Consider the following 20,572-nt stretch of genomic DNA (forward strand, 5'->3'; position numbering starts at 1 on the left):
CACGTTGTGGCATGTATCAGGACTTCATTTGTCTGTTTGGCTGAGTAGTATTCCATTGTATGTATGTACCATGTTTTGTTAATCTGTTCATCTGTTGATGGACAGTTAGATTGTTTCCACCTTTTGGCTGTTGTGAATAGTGCTACAGTAAGTATCAGTGTGCATGTGCTGGTTCGCACTGGTGCTATCAGGCCTTTGGGTAACCCAGAAGTGGAATTGCTGAATCATAGAGTAGTTCTATGTTTAACTTTTGGAGGAACCACCAAACTGTTTTCCACAGCGCCTGTACCATTTTGCATTCCTGCCAGCAATGGATAAGGGTTCAAATTTCTCCATATCCTCGTTGACGTTTTATTTTTTATTTTTTAATTTTAGCTATCCTAGTGGGAGTGAAGCGATACCTGTCGTGATTTTGATTTGTATCTGTCTAGTGGCCAGTGAGGAGCCCTGGTGGCGCAGTGGTTAAGAGCTTGGCTGCTAACCAAAAGGTCTGCAGTTCAAATCCGTGAGCTGCCCTTTGGCAACCTTAAGAGGCAGTTCTGCTCTGTCCTGTAGGGTCACTATGCATCAGAATCAACTTGACAGCAATGAGTTTTGGTTTTAATGCTCATGAAGTTGAGCGTTTTTTCATATGCTTGTTTGCAATTCAAATATCCTCTTTGTGGAAATGTCTATTCAAGTCTTTTGCCTGTTTTTTGATTGGGTTGTTTATCTTTTTGTTGTTGTAAAAGTTTATGCATATTTTGGATATTAAACCTTTTTCAGATATATGGTACCTGATGATATTTTCCCAATCTTTAGGTTGTCTCTTCAATTTTTGGATGAAGTTCTTTGATGAACAAGAGTATTTAATTTCTATGAGGTCCCATTTATCTATTTTGTCTTTTGCTCCTGTGGCTTTTGTTATAATATCTAATAAATTGTTATTAAAAACCAGATCCCAGAGCCATATCGCTATGTTTTCTTCTATGAAATTTATGATTTTAGTTTTCACACTAAGGTCCTTGATCTATTTTGAATTGGTTTTTATGTATGGTGTGAGGTATGAATCCTGATTCATAATTTCTGCACATGGAATCTAATTTTCCCAGCACTATTTATTAAAGAGGCTCTTGCTACCTGTAAAATGAGAGTAGTAGTAGTGTCAGAACCTGTTCAACCTCAGAGGAGATAATGTGAATTAAGATTAGCCCAAGGCTGATACCTCCACTCTCTAACCTTTTCACCAGTTCTGACACCAGCCGCCCCTCCCATGGCACTCTCTACTTCTCTTCTAGGTTTGATAATCCTCTGCAGTAGCCACACAGAACTCACAGAAGTAACAGGGCACAGCTCAGGATTAGGATCAATAGGCTACAACTCAGAATCAGGATAAGGGAGCATACAGGCAAAGTCTCCCTTCTTCAGTGCAGGACCGCTCTCTCAGCTTCTCTTGGCCTTGTAGGCCTCCTTTCAGCCCCCTCAGTACAAGCTTCGTCTCAGCTTCCTAAAGATAGGCTTCTCCTGGCCCCCTCAGGATAGGCTCTTTTCAGATCCCCCCAGCACGACCTCCTCTCAGCCCCCTCAGGACAGGTTCCTCTTTGCTCTGCTGTCTGTCACCATTGACTCCTGTCTGTTACCACTGACTGCTGCAGGGCCCTTTGTGGGCCTGTTGTCACCAACTCTGCCGCTGAGCCCCTTCTGAGACTCTTTCTCTCTTCGATGTTATAGTCTTTGATCCATGTTACAGCTCTTTTAGGAGGTTCCTTGCCTCCTTTCTTTCTCTGCTTCTTCTCTCTTCTTTCTTCCTTCTGCTTCTCTTTCTGCTTCTTTCTGCCTGAAAAACCTCTGTGGGGTTGGCTGCATGTATACACAGCTTCTTGTCAATTTCAAGGCATGGCCCCTCCTAGCAGGGGGCCACAAACTGAGCAATCCCCTCCTGTTAGGCCACAGGCTTCATTTGCATAGTAGGCTATAGTTATCTCATTTGCATAGTCCATAGTCCTTTCATTTGTATGAGCATATTGACCAATCCTTGCAAGGTGCATACCAATCACAGGGCAGGCTGCATCGGGAGGGCCAGACAAAAAGTCAAGTTGTTTACAGCTTGCCCAGGAAATGTCAATCAACCTGGACAAAAGTAACAAACCCTATCTGGTGGAAAACCAGGACACAGGTAACTCCTCAGTGTTTAGGGGAAAAAGCCTGTCAAGCTGTTTTTCCAAAGAACCAAAGCAAAAGCTATGTAAAGAGCTCGTTTCACTACCCAGGAACCCAGACCCAGTGCCGGTGAGTCGATTCCGACTCATAGCGACTCTACAGGACAGAGTAGAACTGCTCCATGGAGTTTCTAAGGAGCGCCTGGCGGATTTGAACTGCCGACCCTTTGGCTGGCAGCCGTAGCACTTAACCACTATGCCACTAGGGCTTCCTACTTCCCATTAAATAGACTTAACACCCTTGTCAAAAGTCAGTTGACCATAGACGTACTGGTTTATTTCTGGACTCTGAATTCTGTTCCTAGGTCTGTGTATCTGTTGTAGCACTAATACCAGACTGTTTTGATTACCTAGCTATATAGTATGCTTTGAAATCAGGAAGTGGGAGTCCTCCTACTTTGTTCTTCAAAATTGCTTTGGCTATTCCAGAATCTCTTGCCTTTCCATGTAAAATTGGGACTTGATTTTTCTATTTATGTAAAGAAGGATTTTGGAATTTTGATCAGAATTGTGTTAAATCTATAGATTGCTTTAGGTAGTTATCCTAGTCACCTAGTGCTGCTATAACAGAAATATCACAAGTGGATGGCTTTAACAAACAGAAATTTATTTCCTCACAGTTTGGAAAGCTAGAAGTCTGAATTCAGGGTGCCAGCTCTAGGGGAAGGCTCTCTCTTTCTGTCGGCTCTGGAGGAAGATCCTTATAACTTCAACTTCTGTTTCCTTGGAGATCTTCCAGTGGCTTGGTGTCTGTCTTCCCCATCTCTGCTTGCTTGTTTAATCTCTTTTATATTGCAAAAGAGATTGACTCAAAATACACCTTACATTAATCCTTCTTCATTAACATAACAAAGACAACCCATTCCCAAGTGGAATTATAACCACATAGGCATCAAGGTTAGGATTTACAGTGTTTGTTCTGGGGGGGGACACAATTCAATCCATGACAGTAGAATTGACATCTTAACGCTATTAAATTTGCCGATACATGAACATGGAATGTCTTTCCATTTATTTAAGTCTTCTTTAATCTCTTTCAATAGTGTTTTATAATTTTCTTTGTATAAGTATTTCACATCCCTGGTTGAGTTTATTCCTAGGTATTTTATTCTTTTAGGTGCTATAGTAAATGGAATTACTTTTTAAATAACCTTTTCAGATTTCTCATTGCTAGTATAGAAATCCAGCTGATTTTAGTGTGTTGACCTTGTACGCTGCAACTTTGCTATATTCTGGAGGGACAAATTTATGAAGATGACCTTATAGGCTTTTTATAAAAGACCATTTTTATGTTGAGGATGGATGAGAAGTTGTGAAATATAATCTGGTCTTAAGTAGATTTTCTTTAAACAAAAAGAAAAACCTGTAAAAAGAAATAGTTGTTTTGCCAGATGGTATAACATTATTAATCTATTATAATTTCTCTTTCTTTTTTTCTTTTTTTGTTCTTTAGATGGAGGCTTACAGAACAAAGTAGCTTCTCATTAAATAGTTAGGACACATATTGTTTTGTGACATTGGGTACCAACCCCATGACATGTCAACACTTCCCTTCTTGACTTTAGGTTCCCTATCACCAGCTTTCCTGTCCCCTCTTGCCTTCTAGTCTTGGCCCCTGGGCTGGTGTGCCCCTTTAGTATCATTTTGCTCTATGGGCTTGTCTAATCTTTGGCTGAAAGGTGAACCTCAGGAGTGAGCTGAAAGGGTGTCTGGGGCCCATACTTTCAGGCTTCCTCCAGTCTCTGTCAGACCAGTAAATCTGGTCCCTTTTTTTTTTTTTTTTTTGTGAGTTAGAATTTTGTGCTACATTTTTCTCCATGTCTGTCCGGGACCCTCTGTTATGATCCCTGTCAGAGCAGTCGGTAGTAGTATCCGACCACCACCTGGTTGTGCTGGACTCAGCCTGGTGGAGGCTCTGGTAGTTGTGGTCCATTAGTCCTTTGAACTGATCTTTCCCTTGTGTCTTTGATTTTCTTCATTCTCCCTTATCCAGATGGGGTAAGACCAGTAGAGTAGTGTAGATGCCTGCTCATAAGCTTTTAAGACCCCAGCTGCTACTCACCAAAGTAGAATGTACAACATTTTCTTTATACACTGTTATGCCAGTTGAGCTAGATGTTGCCCGAGACTGTGGTCCCCACAGCCCTCAGCCCAGTAATTCAGTCCCTCGGGGTCTCTGTTATAATTTTTATTTGGTAGATTCACTTTCTTTGTTTTGTTTTATTTCTTTGTTTTTTAAATCTCTTCTGTACCCTTAAAGTTGTGCCCTTTGTTACCTTTTCATAATTTTTATTTAGTGGACTTTGTTTATCTGTAATAGAGGGCAGAGTTTAGTTCTTTTGGCTGTTAACTGTATCAGTAACACAACAACAAAGAGCCCTTTCAGAAGTGGAGAGAGAAAGATAATCTAAAGCCTTTTTGGTTTGATAACTATTCCTTTATGGTAAATATCACTATTATTTTTGGGACACACATTTATAATATAAAGTTGAATTGACACATTAAGTAAAATTTATGTATTTTTTCCTATCCAGTGTTATTTATTGATGGTGTAGCCACAGCTTAAAGTGGGAGTGGGATGGAACAATGTGTATTCTATTTTTTTTCCTAACCCAGAAGAGAGATTAAAACTACTGCTGCCTTTTAGCTGTCTTAAAATATTCCCGCTGTGCCTGTGGATTTCTCTACTTCTCTAATTTTAATATACTATTTTCATTCAGACTTTTAAAACTTCATTTTATATGTGAATGTAACAAAGTTTACGGTAAATTTTTAGAGGTAAATCTAAAAGTAGTAGGATATTCATAAATTCAAAGTTTGATTACTGTCTTGAATTATTTCCAGAGTTTAGCTTTATGAATATTGGTAGATAAAACTGTATGTTTGTAAGTAAGCGTGTCTTATAATTCTTTGTACCAAAGATTTGATTACTGGTTTTGGGATTGTTTCTAATTGCCATAATGCTTTACTAATTGAAACAGTTGTTATATTCTTAGATATAGTTCACAGATCTCTGTACCATTGCTTCTTAGGATTATATGACATTTTTGTCATTCATAAAAGGTGTCCCTCAGCCAGGAAAAGTGCTGAAAAACATAGAAAAATTATTATGCTTTAAATATTCCTTTTCTAGAGTCCAACTCATAGCAACCCCATGTGACAGAGTAGAGTCCATGTAGCTTATCAATATATTTCTGTTAATACGTTTTCCATTTGGCTAGGTGTCTTAGTCATCTAGTGCTGCCCTAACAGAAATACTAGAAGTGGATGGCTTTAACAAAAAGAAATTAATTTTCTCACGGTCTAGTAGGTTACAAGTCCAAATTCAGGGCTCTGGCTTTAGGGGAAGGCTTTCTGTTTCTGTCAGCTCTGGAGGAAGATCCTTGTCCTCAATCTCCTCCTAGCCGAGGAGCTTCTCAGGTGCAGGGACCCCGTATCCAAAGGACACGCTCTGCTCCTGGTGCTGCTTTCTTGGTGGTACAAGGTCCCCAGCTCTCTGCTTGCTTCCCTTTTATCTCTTGAGAGATAAAAGGTGGTGCACGCCACACCCCAGGGAAACTCCCTTTACCTTGGATCAGGGAGGTGACCTGAGTAAGGGTGGTGTTACAATCCCACCCTAATCCTCTCAACATAAAATTATAATCACAAAATGGAGGACAACCACACAATACTGGGAATCATGGCCTAACCAAGTTGATACACACATTTTTGGGGGGACGTAATTCAATCCATGACACTAGGGTCATAATACATTGAATTAACTTAATTTATGTTGTTAGTTGCCATGAAGTTGATTCTGACTCATGGTGACCCCATGTGTTCTGAGTAGAATTGCTCCATAGGATTTTCAAGACTATGACCTTTCAGAAGCAGATCGCCAGGTCTGTCTTGTAAGACACCTCTGGGTGGGTTTGAATCACCAACGCTTTGTTTAGTAGTCCAGGGCTTAACCATTTGCATAACTTATAACTTTAGATAAAATCTTCTCTGAAGATTAGTTTTTAGGGAGACTGGGATTTCCCTGTATCTCTCTGTGTGTGTTTCTCTGTATCTACAATGTGTATGTGTTTGTGCGCATTCATGCATGCTCTATTTCTTGTATTATTTTAGCACTGGAGGTAGGGGATGGAATTTTGCAAATGGTTAAGATCATTCTTTATATTTATATACTTTTCTCAAAGAAACAATAGAATTTATTTATTTTATGCAATGCCTTTGATTTTTTTTTTAATTGTGCTTTAGATGAAGGTTTACAGAGCAAATTAGTTTCTCATTAAATAATTAATATACATTGTTTTGTGATATTGGTTGTCAACCCCACATGTCAATACTCTCCTCTTGTTGACCTTGGGCTCCCCATTACCAGCTTTCCTGTCCCCTTCTGCCTTCTTGTCTTTGCCCCTGGGCTGGTGTGCCCATTTAGTCTTGTTTTGTTTTATGGACCTGTCTGATCTTTGGCTGAAGGATGAACCTCAGGACTGACTTCATTACTGAGCTAAAAGGGTGTCCAGGGGCCCTACTCTCGGGGTTTCTCCAGTCTCTGTCAGACCAGTAAGTCTGGCCATTTTTGTGTGTGTGTGTGTGAGTTACAATTTTGTTCTATATTTTTCTCCAGTACTGCCAGGGACCCTCCGTTGTGATCCCTGTCAGAGCAGTCAGTGGTCATGGTAGTCTGGCACCATCTAGTTTTACTGGACTCAGTCTGGTGGAGGCTGTGGTAGTTGTGGACCATTAGTCCTTTGGTCTAATCATTCCCTTGTGTCTGGTTTTCTTCATTCTCCCTTACTCTAGATGGGGTGGAACCTGTAAAGTATTCTTGGTTGTTGTATTTTGAGAATTTCTTCTGCAGAGTATATACTCTTAATTTGTGTTCTGCGTATGTTGATTACTGAAATTCTAGCTTATTGAAAGAACTATAACACTCTGTTTATATTTGTTTAGTGCCAGCACATACTACGTTTAGTTAGTTATTCTGACATTGAAAGTCCATAATTCAGTGGGATATGAGAAACCCAAACACTTAAAAAAGTTTTTTATTTTTTCTGAGCTGTAATTGAGTGATAACTGAAAGGGATCTGGCTTGCAGGAGGGTTAAAGGAAATGTTGAGTGGGCATCATGTTGGGACATGTTGAGTGGGCATCATGTTGGGACATGTTGAGTGGGCATCATGTTGGGACATGTTGAGTGGGCATCATGTTGGGACATGTGATTAGGTCACCAGATTCTGTTAAGTCAAGTTTTTATATCATGTCAGTGTGGCATAGTGTAAAGCGTGCTGGCTGATGTTTGAATTCTCTCTGCCACTTATTAACTGACTGGTTACTTCAGAGTATTATCATACAGTTTCAATTTTTTGCTTGCATCTAATTCTCAGAGTTCTCAGTTTATCATCCTCAGAATTATCTTTTATTGGTCACCAATTGATGGCACTCTTTAAATTTGATGATCCTAAATTAGCCAGCAGTTATAAAGAGGGCTGAAAGTGGTTACCATTTCCTACTTTACTTGTGTGCCATTTTAGAAACACTACCTTAGTGTGAAAAAACAGATGTAATAACTTGACTCTAACATTAACATTAACTCTCCTAGTTTTTGATGCACGGTTTATGGAGGATTATGTAAAATTTACATGCAGCATGTGTAAAATAGTTTTCAAAATGAAGACACAGTTAAATCTTTAATATGCTTGAAACTTTTCTAGGAGAGTATATATATTAAGCATGTAATTGATACAGGTATTTTAAGGAATCTGTAAATGCACTTCAGATCTCAAAATTTATTTATAAATTGGAAATGTTAGATTATTTGATACTAGTTTAGATCAGATTAATATTTTGTGATTTCACAAGATTTTTCTGTTTTGATTACAGATTCTTGAGACTATGCCGATGACTGAGAAAGTTGAGGAATTGCTGCATGTCATAGGTCCATTTTATGAAATTGTCGAGGACAAAAAGAGTGGCAGGAGTTCTGATTTAACCTCAGGTAGGACTTTTACCTAATTTTTTAATTCAGCAATTGATTTTATTCTGAATTAATATTTATGTATCTGTTTTTTTTTTTTTTCTCATGCCAGTCCGACTGGAGAAAATCTCTAAATATTTAGAAGGTAGGAATAATGAAATCCATGGAAATTTTTCTTTGTATTGGTTTGCATGCCGAAAGAATTCTACATCAATTTATGTAACCTATAAGCTTATCACCGAAGAGTTTTTTTTCAAAACAAACCCATTTTATGACACTCCAAAACGTTGTTGTTGTTGTGTACCGTTGAGTCAATTCCGACTCATAGTGACCCTAATAGGACAGACTAGAACTGCCACGTAGGGTCTCCTAGGCAATAATCTTTACAGGAGCATATTGCCAGGTCTTTTCTCTTGCAGAGCGGCCAGTGGATTTAAACCGCTGACCTTTTAGTTAGCAGCCGAGCGCTTAGCCATTGCGCTACCAGGGCATCTGTGCAAATACCATAAACTTTTAAGTGTTTAAACCTTAATATTAAGTTATGAAAACATTACAGATGATTCACTTAGTAATGTAAAATTGTGACAGAATTCATGGTTTTATTTTGATGTATCATATTTTCTGTTTTGTTTTAGGGGTTATATTAGCAGTATTGTAGCTGAAATAATTTCCAGCTGCTTTTGCAATGCATGTATTTTCAGTATGGTTTAACTGTAGTCTAGCAAGCTAAAACAAGACCGTGAATTCAGTTAGCTTGATTTTTTTTTTTTTTTAATTCTGTTTTCATGTTCTCAGTAAAAGATTGAAAGGCTTATGTTTTTTATACTAGCGAGAGTTGAATAATACGTAAGATTTCCTGGTATTAACTGTAAACATTTGTTCTTTAAAACTTTTTAGAAAGCAGAGTGAAACAAGCCCACAAGAGGCAATTTAAGTGAAAATTGTATAATCTTTAAATAAAAAACAGCATGGATCCCTTTTTCCCCCCACCGTTCTTTTTTACAAGGCATCTTTTAATAACAGATGGATATTGCACCATTTCAGACCAAGAATCTTCCTGTTCCCATGTACTGATAGTGATTGCTGTGTCGGCATAAGTTCGTGCCACGCCAGTCTGTATCTGACTTGGTTAGAGGAGTCAAATATTAACAAATAATCCTCCCTATAATTTATGTTTCTTCAACCAGAAAAGACATTGCATGTTTTCTCTTGACCTGCTTTAGTAGTGTACAGCCTATTGGCCAGAGGCAGATGTTTAAACAAGTAGTGGTAAAACAAGGAAGAATGAATACTAGTAAAAGCTCAGGTCAACAGTCTCTTAAGCCATAATTCACAAATCTAAAAAGCTTTGAAAACCAAAGGTTTTTTGGAAGTCACTTGGCAGTAAAACCTGTCCTGGCATGTACAAATTTAGAAGCAAAACCTGACCTGAAATAACATAAGGCTATTGTAAGTCTTTATTTATCCTACTTAGTGTGAATATTAATATCTTTCGTTGTTAAAATCTTGGGTTTTTTTTTTTTAAAGAATAAGCAGCTGTTGACTTTGATAAAAGCGTTAACATAATATACATTATACGTACTGTATGACCTTTGCAAAATTAGAAAACTCTGAATTTCAAAGTGTTTCTGGATCCGAAGATTGTAAGTAAGGGATTGTGGACCATTATAATGACATTTCGATTATTTCTTCTTTTGATCTTCGAAAAATGCTTCTGAGAGTTATCCTGTACGTGTCATTTTACATATGTAGAAGTATGTTATTGTCAGTTGCCATCGAGTTGATTCTAATTCAGGTGACCCCAGGTGTGCAGAGTAGAGTTGTTCCATAGGGTTTTGCTGTGAGAAATAATATTAGAAATACAATTACTGGATCAAAGGACATGGGCATTTGTGATTATGTAAAATATTGCCAAATTGCAAGACAGTTTCAATCTTGATTTTTTTGTTTGTTTTAAACAAAGCGTCTTATTAAAAGTAGCCATTTAGGTCCAGTAGAATAGATGCATCAGTGTCACGTGGACTTTTCTAGAATATACATGAGTAGTGAGGTTTGAAATCGGAAAGTTTGACTTTTCTGACTTTGTTCTTTTTAAGGATTGTTTTGGCTATTCTGGATCCCTTATGTCTTAGTTATCTAGTGCTGCTTGAACAGGAACACCACAAGTGGGTAGCTTTAACAAACAGAAGTTTATTTTCTCAGAGTTTAGGAGGCTAGACTACCACTCATCTGTCAGTTTGTCACGCTGTGGTGGCTTGTGTATTGTTGTGATATTGGAAGCTATGCCACCAATATTTCAAATACCAGCAGGATTACCCATGGTGGCAGGTTTCAGTGGAGCTTCCAGACTAAGACAGATTAGGAGGAAGGACCTGGTAATCTACTTCTAAAAAAACTCGATAGTGAAAACCTTATGAATAGCAGGGGAACATTGTCTGATACAGTGCCAGAAGGTGAACCCTTCAGGTTGAAAGGCACTCAAAATACTACTGGGAAACAGCTGCCTCCTCGAAGTAGAGTTGACTTAATGATATGGATGGAGTGAAGCCTTCAGGACCTTCATTCGCTGATGTGGCATGACTCAGAATGAGAAGCAGCAGCTGGAAACATCTGCTAATAATTAGAACATGAAATGTATGAAGTATGAATCTAGGAAAATTGGAAATCAGCTATTCATATTTATGCACCAACCACTAATGCCAAAATGAAGAAATTGAAAATTTTTGCCAACTTCTGCAGTCTGAAATCAATCACACATACAATCAAGATACATTGATAATTATTGATGATTGAAATGTGATGGTTGGAAACAAAGAAGGATCGGTAGTTGGAAAGTATGGCCTTGGTGATAGAAACGATGCCCAAGATTGCATGATAGAATTTTGCAAGACTGACAACTTACTTAGTGTAAATAACATTTTACAGTAACATAAACAGCAACTGTACACTTGGAGCTCAATGGATAGAATGCATGGGAATCAAATCTGCTACATCTGTGGAAAGAAATGATGGAGAAGCTCAATATTATCAGTCAAAACAAGGCTAGGGGCTGACTGCAGAACAAACTATCAATTGCTCATGTGCAAGTTCAAGTTGAAGCTGAAGAAAATTAAAAGCATACCATGAGAGCCAAAGTACGACCTTGAGTATATCCTGCCTGAATTTAGAGACCATCTCAAGAACAGATTTGACACATTGAAAACTAATGACCAAACAACAGATGAGTTGTGGGATGACATCAAGAACATAATACATGAATAAAGTAAAAAGTCATTAAAAAGATGGAAAAGAAAGAAAAGACCAAAATGAGTGTCAGAAGAGACTCTGAAACTTGCTCTTAAACATAGAGTAGCTAAAGTGAATGGAAGAAATGATGAAGTAAAAGAGCTGAACAAAAGATTTCAAGGGGCAGCTCGATAAGATGAATCAAAGTATTACAATGAAACATGGAAAGACCTGGAGTTAGAAAGCCAAAAAGGAAGAACATTCTATGCTCAGCATTTCTCAGGCTGAAAAGAACTGAAGAAAAAGTTCAATCCTCGAGTTGCCATACTGAAGGATTCTACGGGCAAAATATTGAATGACACAGGAAGCATTAAAAGAAGATGGAAGGAATGCCCAGAGTCACTGTACCAAAAAGAATTGGTTGTCATTCTGCCATTTATGAGGTAGCGTATAATTAAGAACAGATAGTACTGAAGAAAGAAATCCAAGCTGCACTGAAGGCATTGATGAAGAACAAGGCTCCAGGAATTGACAGAATACCAATTGAGATGTTTCATCAAATGGATGTAACACTTGAGTGCTCACCTGCGTATACCAAGAAATTTGAAAGGCACCTATACCTGGTCAACTGACTGGAAGTGATCCATATTTGTGCCCATTCCAAAGAAAGGTGATCCAACAGAATGTAGAAATTATCAAACAATATCATTAATATCACACGGAAGTACAATATTGCTAAAGATAATTCAAAAATGGTTGCAGCAGTCCATCAACAGGGAACTGCCAGAAAATTGAGCCATATTCAGAAGCAGATGGGGAACGAGGCATGACATTGCTGATGTCAGATGGATCCTGGCTGAAAGCAGAGAATACCAGAAAGATGTTTACCTGTATTTTATTGACTATGCAAAGGCATTCAACTGTGTGGATCATAACAAATTTTGGATAACATCACGAAGAAGACTGCAAGAACACTTAATTGTGCTCATGGGGAACCTGTATATAGACCAAGAGGCAGTAGTGTGAATAGAACAAGAGGATACTGTGTAGTTTAAAATCAGGAAAGGTGTGCATCAGGGTTGTATCCTCTCACCATACTTATTCAGCCTGTATGCTGAGCAAATAATCCAAGAAGCTGGACTATATCAAGAAGATTCTTTATGGTTTTATGTATACAAGACAATGTGATCTCTAAACAGAGATGATTTTACTTCTTTTTTCCCCCAATCTGAACCCCTTTATTTCTTTGTCTTGCCTAATTTGCCTGGCTAGATCCTCTACTACAATATTGAATAGAATTAGCAAGAGCAGATGATCTTGCCTTATTCCTTATTTTAGGGGAAAATTATTCAGACTTTTACCATTAAATATGATGTTAGTTGTGAGTTTTTTTGTAAATGACTGTTACCAGTTTGAGGAGTTTTTTTTCTAGTCTTAATTTCTTCAGTGTTTTTTCGTGAAAGGGCATTGGATTTTTTCAAGTGCTTTTTTTCTGTGTCTATCGAGATAATCATGTGACCTTTGTCTTTTAGTCTATTCATATGACCTTTGTCTTTTAGTCTATTAATATGGTGTATTATATTATTTGATTTTCAGATGAACCAATATTGCATTTCTGGTATAAATCACACTTGGTCATGACATATAATTCTTTTTATACTTTACTGGACTGTTTTTGTTAGTATTTTCCTGAGGATTTTTGTGTCTGTTTTTAAGATATTGGTCTGTAGTTTTCTTTTTTTAGGATGTCTTTATCTGGCTGTAGTATCAGAAAAATACTGGTCTCATAAAATGTATTGGGAACTGTTCCCTTCACCCATGTTTCGTGTTTACCTTGGACTGCCAGAAGAACGAACAGATCTCTCTTGGAGGAAGTACAGCCAGAATATTCCTCAAAAGCAAGGATGATGAGACTTCGTCTCACATACTTTCGACATGTTATCAGGAGGGACTAATCCCTGGAGAAAGACATTGGGCTTGGTAGAGTAGAGGGTCAGTGAAAAAGAGGAAGACCCTCAACGGGATGAATTGACACAGTGGTTGCAACAATGGGCTCAAGCATAAAAAGGATTATGAGGATGGTGCAGGATGGGGCAGTGTTTCGTTCTGTTGTATACAGGGTTGCTATGAGTCAGAACCAACTTGATGGCACCTAAGAACAACAACAACAAAGTTAGGTCCAGTAGGACTCCCTGAGTGGCACAGATGGTTAAGTGCTAGACTACAAGCTGGAAGGTCAGTAGTTCGAAGCCACCCAGAGTCTCCTCGGAAGACAACCTGGTGTTCTGCCTTTAAAAGGTCACGGCGTTTAAAATCCTGTGGAGCAGTTCTACTCTGTACACATGGGGTTGCCATGAATTGAAATTGACTCAGCAGCAACTAACAACAACAAAGTTAAGTCCAAAAGCTTGATTAAATTTAAAATGAATTTTTTTGGCATGAATATTTCCTAGATGGTTCCTGTCCATTTCATATTGCGTCATATCAGGCGGCTTGTAATGTCTTGTGGTCTCTTTTTTCAGGAATGCTAAGATTGAGCCATTATAAAATTCTCCACCACCATTTCTCCTAATGATTTTAGCATTCATTAAATGACTGTTGTCTGAATCAGTTATTTCATTAATGGTTGCAAAATGGTGATTTTTAAAAAATCTGTTACTGCCACATTTATTAGCTGGAATTCTGTAATGAAGAACTTTCCCTCATCAACCAGAGCCACTCAATTACTCTGAAATACTATCTATACAGGACAGGCAAGATACGTGCTTAATTCTTGTCCAGTACTTACATTCTTCCCATAAATGGATTGATGGCCAAGTTATCTCCAAGAGCAGCCAATGATTTATTTAGTTTTGTTTTGTGATGTTTTCTTAAATATTATTAATGCCTTCATTTTTATATATTCAAGTTGCTTTAGTCAGTTGGCTTATTTCTATATTAATTCTTATCTTTTGGCTTTAACAGAAATATGTTTTCTCTTAGTTAGGAGCTAGAAGTCTGATTTCAGGGTGCGGGCTCTAGGTGAAGGCTTTCTGTCTCTGTGGGGTCTGGAGGAAGACCATTGTCTCTTCAGCTTCTATTCCTTGGCAATCATGTGGCATGGAATTTATCTTCCTCCATCTCTGCTTACTTAATCTGGCCTTTTATATCTAAAAGAAATTGATTTAAGACACACTGTAATACTAATACTGCCTCATTAACATAACAATTCCATTATAATCCCAAATGGGATTATAACCACAGATATAGGGGTTAGGATTTACAACACATATTTTGGGGGGACGCACATCAATCCATAAACATTCCACTCCTTGGTCCCCCCACATTTATGTCCTTCTCATATGCAAAGCACATCTACCCCATCACATCATCCCAAAAGTCTTTAATCAACTCCAAACCCCAAATCTCATCTTCTGAATCATATAAATAACATATGGGTGAGACTTTAGGCATATTCCAGCCTGAGGCAAAATTTCTTTTCTTTCATGAACCTGTGAAATCTAGAAAGGCAAACCATCTGCTTCCAAAGAACAGTGGTAGAACAGGAACAACTTAGATGTTTCCATTACAAATGGGAGAATTTAGGGGGAAAAAAGGAATAACAGCCACCAAACGGGTCCGAAATGCAGCAGAACAAATTACATTAGCTCTCAAGCCCTGAAAATAATCCTCTGCTTTCCTGGACCATCTGGACAATGGCCCTGTGTCCTCCAGACTCAGGGTGTTGGCACTGCCCTCTAGATTATGAGTAGTGACCCCTTGACCCTGGGCTTCAGCTCCAACTTCCAGGCCCGCTGGGGTAGCAATTCTCCTTCAGGTTTGAGCAACCCTATTCTCCTAGTCTGAGGGGTGACCCCTTGGCCCCAGCAGGCCCTGTTTTTCTGCCTATTTTTCATGGCAACCCCATCCCCTCAGTTTTGGGTGGAGGCCCCATCGCCTTGGCACACCTGAATGGCGGCCCCATGTGTCCTTCTCACCTGCCCCCTTTTGCGTTCTCATCTCACCTTTGGACAGGAGCTGCCCATTTAGTCTTACGTATCTGCTTGAGCTAAGAAGAATTCTCTTCATGAGTATCATTTTATGTCTTATGGTGCAGTCTAATCTTTGTCTGAAGATTTGCTTTCAGGAATGGTTTTAGTTGTGGGCTAACAGAGTTTGGGGGCCATGTCTTCCGGGGTCCCTCTAGCCTCAGTCAGATTATTAAGTCTGGTCTTTTTACATGAATTTGAGTTCTGCACCCCACTTTTCTCCTGCTCCGTCAGGGACTCTCTGTTGTGTTCCCTGTCAGGGCGGTCATTGGTGGGAGCCGGGTACCATTTAGTTCTTCTGATCTCAGGCTGGTGGAGCCTCTGGTTTATGTGGCCCTTTCTGTCTCTCGGGCTAATATTTTCCTTGTGTCTTTGGTGTTCTTCATTCTCCTTTGCTCAAGGTGGGTTGGGACTAATTGATGTATCTTAGATGGCCACTCATTAGCTTTTAAGATCCGAGATGCCACTCACCAAAATGGGATGCAGAATATTTTATTAATAAGGTTTGTTATGCTTATTGACCTAGATCTTCCCTGAAACCATGGCCCCCAGACCGCCGTCCCTGCTACTCTTCCCTTGAAGTGTTTGGTTGTGAAAACTTCTTAGCTTTTGGTTTAGTCCAGTTGTGCTAACTTCTGCCGTATTGTGTGTTGTCCTTCCTTTCACCTAAGATAATTCTTGGTTGTTTTTCTGATGTTGAACCATCCTGCAGACCTGGTATGAATCCCACTTGGTCATGGTGGATTATTTTTTTGATATGTTGTTGAATTTTTTTGACTAGAATTTTGTTGAGGATTTTTGCATCCTCATGAGGGATATTGGTCTGTAATTTTGTTTTTTTTGCAGTATCTTTACTGGTTTTGGTATCAGGGTTATGCTGGCTTCATAGAATGAGTTTGGGAGTATTCCATCCTTTTCTATGCTCTGAAATACCTTTAGTGTTAACTCTTCTCTGAAAGTTTGATAGAATTCTCCAGTGAAACCGTGAAGGCCAGGGCTTTTTTTTTGTTGTTGGTCAGATAAGATGCTTTGTAATATTTTGATTCTTTTGATTCCGTTAAGGCTTGCCTTATGGCCTAATATGTGGTCTGCTCTGGAGAATGTTCAATGTACATTGGAAAAGAAAGTATACGTGGCTGCTGTTGGGAGGAGAGTTCCTGTATTTGTCTGTGAGATCAAGTTGGTTGATTATGGTGTTTAGATCTTCCATGTCTTTATTGAGCTGCTTTCTGGATGTTCTGTCCTTCACCGAAAGTGGTATGTTGAAGTCTACTACCATTATTGCGGAGCTCTCTCTCTTTTCAGTGCTGTTAGAGTTTGTTTTATGTATCTTGGAGCCCTGCTGTTGGGTGTATAAATATTTATTATGGTTATGTCCTCCTGTTGTGTTGACCCTTTAATCAATATAGAATGTCCTTCCTTATCCTTTGTGGCAGATTTTAAAGTCTAGTTTGTCAGAGATTAATATTGCCACTCCTGCTCTTTTTTGATTGTTGTTTGCTTGATATATTTTTTCCATCCTTTGAGTTTTAGTTTGTTTGTGTTTTTAAGCCTATGGTGTGTCTCTTGTAGGCAACATATAGACGGATTGTGTTTTTTTAATCTGTTCTGCCACTCTCTGTCTCTTTATTGGTGCTTTAGTCTGTTTACATTCAGCATAACTACTGGTAAGTATGAGTTTAGTGCTGTCATTTTTGACATCTTTTTTGTGTGTGTATTGTTTACAGTTTCTTTGTTCCACTTAATTTTCTGTGTTGAGCTGTTTTTCTTTATGTGTTTCCTTTTCATCTTTTTCATTGTTGTTGACTTTGTACTTGCTGAGTCTTTATGTTTTTCCTGTTTCTTATGTCGATGTGTAGGATTGCCAGTTTCCTTTGTGGTTACCTTTTAATATTTACCCCTGTTTTTCTAAGTTTAAACCAATCTTTTTATTTCTTTATGTTGCCTTGACTTCCTCTCCATACGAAAAATATATTACTACATTTTTTAGTCCCTCTTTTTTGTTTTAATGTTGTCATCCTTTACGTATTGATGTCTCTGTTTCCCTATTTTCGGTGTTTTAGCTTTGATTTATTTTTGCGACTTCTTTAGCAGGGTTTATATCTGGTTGCTCTGTCCTGTGTTCTAGTCTTGGTTGTTATCTGATGGTATTGATTTTCTAACTGGAAGACTCCCTTTAGCATTTCTTGTATTTTGGGGTTGTTTTTTACAAATTCCCTAAACTTCTGTTTTTCTGGAAGTGTCCTAATTTTGCCATGATTTTGAGAGACAGTTTTGCTGGGTATATAATTCTCGGCTGGCTGTTTTTTTTCCTTCAAGTCTTTATATATATCATTCCATTCCCCCTTTGCCTGCATAGTTTCTTCTGAGTAGTCCAAGCTTATTGACTCTCCTTTGTAGGTGACTTTTTGTTTAGCCCTGGCCGCTCTTAAAATTCTCTCTTTATCTTTGGTTTTGGCAAGTTTGATTATAATATGTTTTGGTGACTTTCTTTTGGGATCTACCTTGTATGGGTTACAATGAGCTTCTTGAATAGATATCTGCTTACCTTTCACAATATCAGGGAAGTTTTCTGCCAAGAAATCTTCAACAATTCTCTCTGTATTTTCTGTCCCCCCCGCCCCCGCTTCTGGTACCGCAAGCACTCGTACATTATTCCTCTTGATAGAGTCCCATATAATCCTTAGGGTTTCTTCATTTTTTTTAATTCTTTTATCTGATGTTTCCTCACATAAGTTGGTGTCAAGTGCTTTATCTTCAGTCTCACTAATTCTGACTTCCATTGCCTCAGTTCTACCCTTATGATTTTCTACTGAGTTGTCTAATTCTGAAATTTTATTGTTAGTCTTCTGAATTTCTGTTTACTGTCTCTCTGTGGATTCTTGCAGCCTGTTAAATTTGTCACTGTGCTCTTCTGTAATCTTCTTAAGTTCCTCTGTTGCTTTGTCTGTGTGTTCCTTGGCTTGTTCTGCATTTTGGATGATCTCCTTTCTGATTTCTTTTAGAGTTCTGTATGTTAATCTTTTGTATTCTACCTCTGGTAATTCCAAGAAATTATCTTCCTCAGGAAGATTTCTTGAGTCTTTGTTTTGGGAGCTTGCTGAAGCCATCATGGTCGGACTCTTTATGTGATTTGATATTGATTGTTGACTCCGAACCATCAATAAGTTATTATATTTATTTATGTTTGTTTACTGTGTCCCAGCTTCTAGTTTTGTTTTATTTTGATATGCCCAAATAGGCTGGTTGTGTGAGGTAGTTTGATTATTGGCGCTTTTGAAGCTCTAATATCCTGTCACCAGGTGGTTAGATCTGTTACTAGGTATGTGAGCCCAGCAGTCCATTTAGTTTTCTTGTATGGATTAAGCTCAGGTGTCCAGGTTGTTGGTCACCAAGTGTGTGGTGCAGGCTCTTGCCTACGGTCCTAGATGGACAGGGGTGGTTGGAGTAGGCACAGGTATCTGGCTGCAGTAGGGGTCACACGCTGAGCAAGTCAGGGGGCTGATGACTGCCCCTCAGTGTCTGGGCGGAAAGCGTATCGCTGTTCCCTAGAGTGTGTAGGTCGGTGGGTTTTCGAGCCAGGCTGTGGGCACCCAGTGCTGTTGGCTGTAAGGACTGGGAGGCCCTACTTTTTTTTGGACCCCTGTTGCTGGTGGCTAGGTGGCATGGGTGGAACCACCAGTCTTCAGGCCCCTGATGTGGGTAGGTGAGGACTCTGCATAATGGGCAGAGTGGTGTCAGCTGTCATGTAACTGCCACTTCACCATATAGCTGAGGCAGTGAAGTTAGGCTTCACGTATATACCCTGTTGTGAGGTATATACCCCACACGTATATACCCTGTTGTGAGCTCCTGTGCTATTGAAATGGGCCCACACAGTTTTGTGGAGGGGCGAAAGGCGTTTAACTCTGTGATCCTCTTATCCCTGTGGCTACGTAAAGGAGCTGTGCCTGCTCTGAGTTCCCAGCTTAGGGGAGCTGGCAGATTATTTTTTCCTGCTTGTTAATTTATCCCCTCTCCAAGGCCAGGAGAATGACTCAGAATGCTTGACGAGTCCTACTTCTGGCCCAGGCGAAGTGGCAGTCACTGAAGCCGGTCCAGACCTGGTACAGGGTAGGGAAGGAGCGGGTAAATGGGAGGCGGATCCTTCCCAAACGGGGTGTTTTTGATCCATGTGGTGGGTTAGATACATGTACTTATCTTTTGCTGATCAAGCGCTGCTTTTCACTGGTTCTGGAGGCTTGAGTAGACTCTCCGCCGGCTCGGCCTCTCCCAATGTGGAAAATGCATCCCGCACGCCACTGGTTGCCTCACTGTGGATGCCAGCCATTCCAGCCTTCAGGGTGCCGGTTCCCACCTGGTCAGGTGTGGCAACGCCTTGCTGCTTTTTAACCATCTCTCCCTCCCCTGTCACTCAGTCCAGTTCCTCAACTCTGCCTTTGATGTTCAGGGCCCCTAGATTGTCATATATAATTGACTTACTTGTTTTTTCGGATCTTTGTTGTAAGAGAGACACACCAGAAGCGTCTGACTACTCTGCCATCTAGGCCCCGCCTCGTCTCAGGTATATCTTATTCTTTTCATGCCTGTCTTGGAATCGGACATTTTTCCAAGCAGGCCAATTTTTGTTTTCCTAATGGTAAATGGTATTTAGAAGGATAATCTGGACACCATTTATGCTCACTGCTATTAGACATTTATTGCTTCTAGGCCATTTTTAGGAACCTGAGCTAGGAAATATGTGTTTTGTTACTTTAGAAAAAGCAAGAGGGTCATGCTGATATTTGCATTTAAAATGACATTTGCATTTAAATTAATTTAATTTAATATTTACAGTAATTCCCCTTTACCCACAGTTTTGCTTTTCATGGTTTCAGTTACCTGCAGCCAAATGAGGTCTGAAAACGTTAAATGAGTACATAGCATGATGAAATCTTGCTGTCCTGCTCCGTCATTCACATAACTTTTATTACAGTAAAGTGTTATAATTACTGTATTAGTTATTATTGTTAATCTCTTACTGTCCCTAGTTTATAAATTAAACTTTACATAGATACGTATGTATAGGACAAAGCATAATATACAGTTGTCCCTTGGTACCTCCAGATGATTTGTTCCAGGATGCCTGCGAACACTGAAATCCAAGGATAATCAAG

General features: G+C 39.2%; 1 protein-coding gene across 6 annotated transcripts in view; it reads left to right on the forward strand.

Annotated features, from left to right (window-relative positions):
• ACBD5 (acyl-CoA binding domain containing 5) overlaps nucleotides 1-20,572 on the forward strand; it is a 71,487-nt gene that overhangs the window by 13,721 nt on the left and 37,194 nt on the right. For 5 of the 6 annotated variants that reach the window (XM_010590661.3, XM_023548848.2, XM_010590658.3 and 2 more), the window contains 2 exons: nucleotides 8,070-8,184; nucleotides 8,276-8,308. In XM_010590661.3, the coding sequence (XP_010588963.2) occupies nucleotides 8,070-8,184; nucleotides 8,276-8,308 (148 nt within the window). The remainder of the gene's footprint in view (nucleotides 1-8,069; nucleotides 8,185-8,275; nucleotides 8,309-20,572) is intronic. The other variant, XM_010590659.3, reaches the window with a different exon arrangement.

The sequence above is a fragment of the Loxodonta africana genome, chromosome 4, assembly GCF_030014295.1.
Source record: "Loxodonta africana isolate mLoxAfr1 chromosome 4, mLoxAfr1.hap2, whole genome shotgun sequence".
NCBI lineage: Eukaryota > Metazoa > Chordata > Mammalia > Proboscidea > Elephantidae > Loxodonta > Loxodonta africana.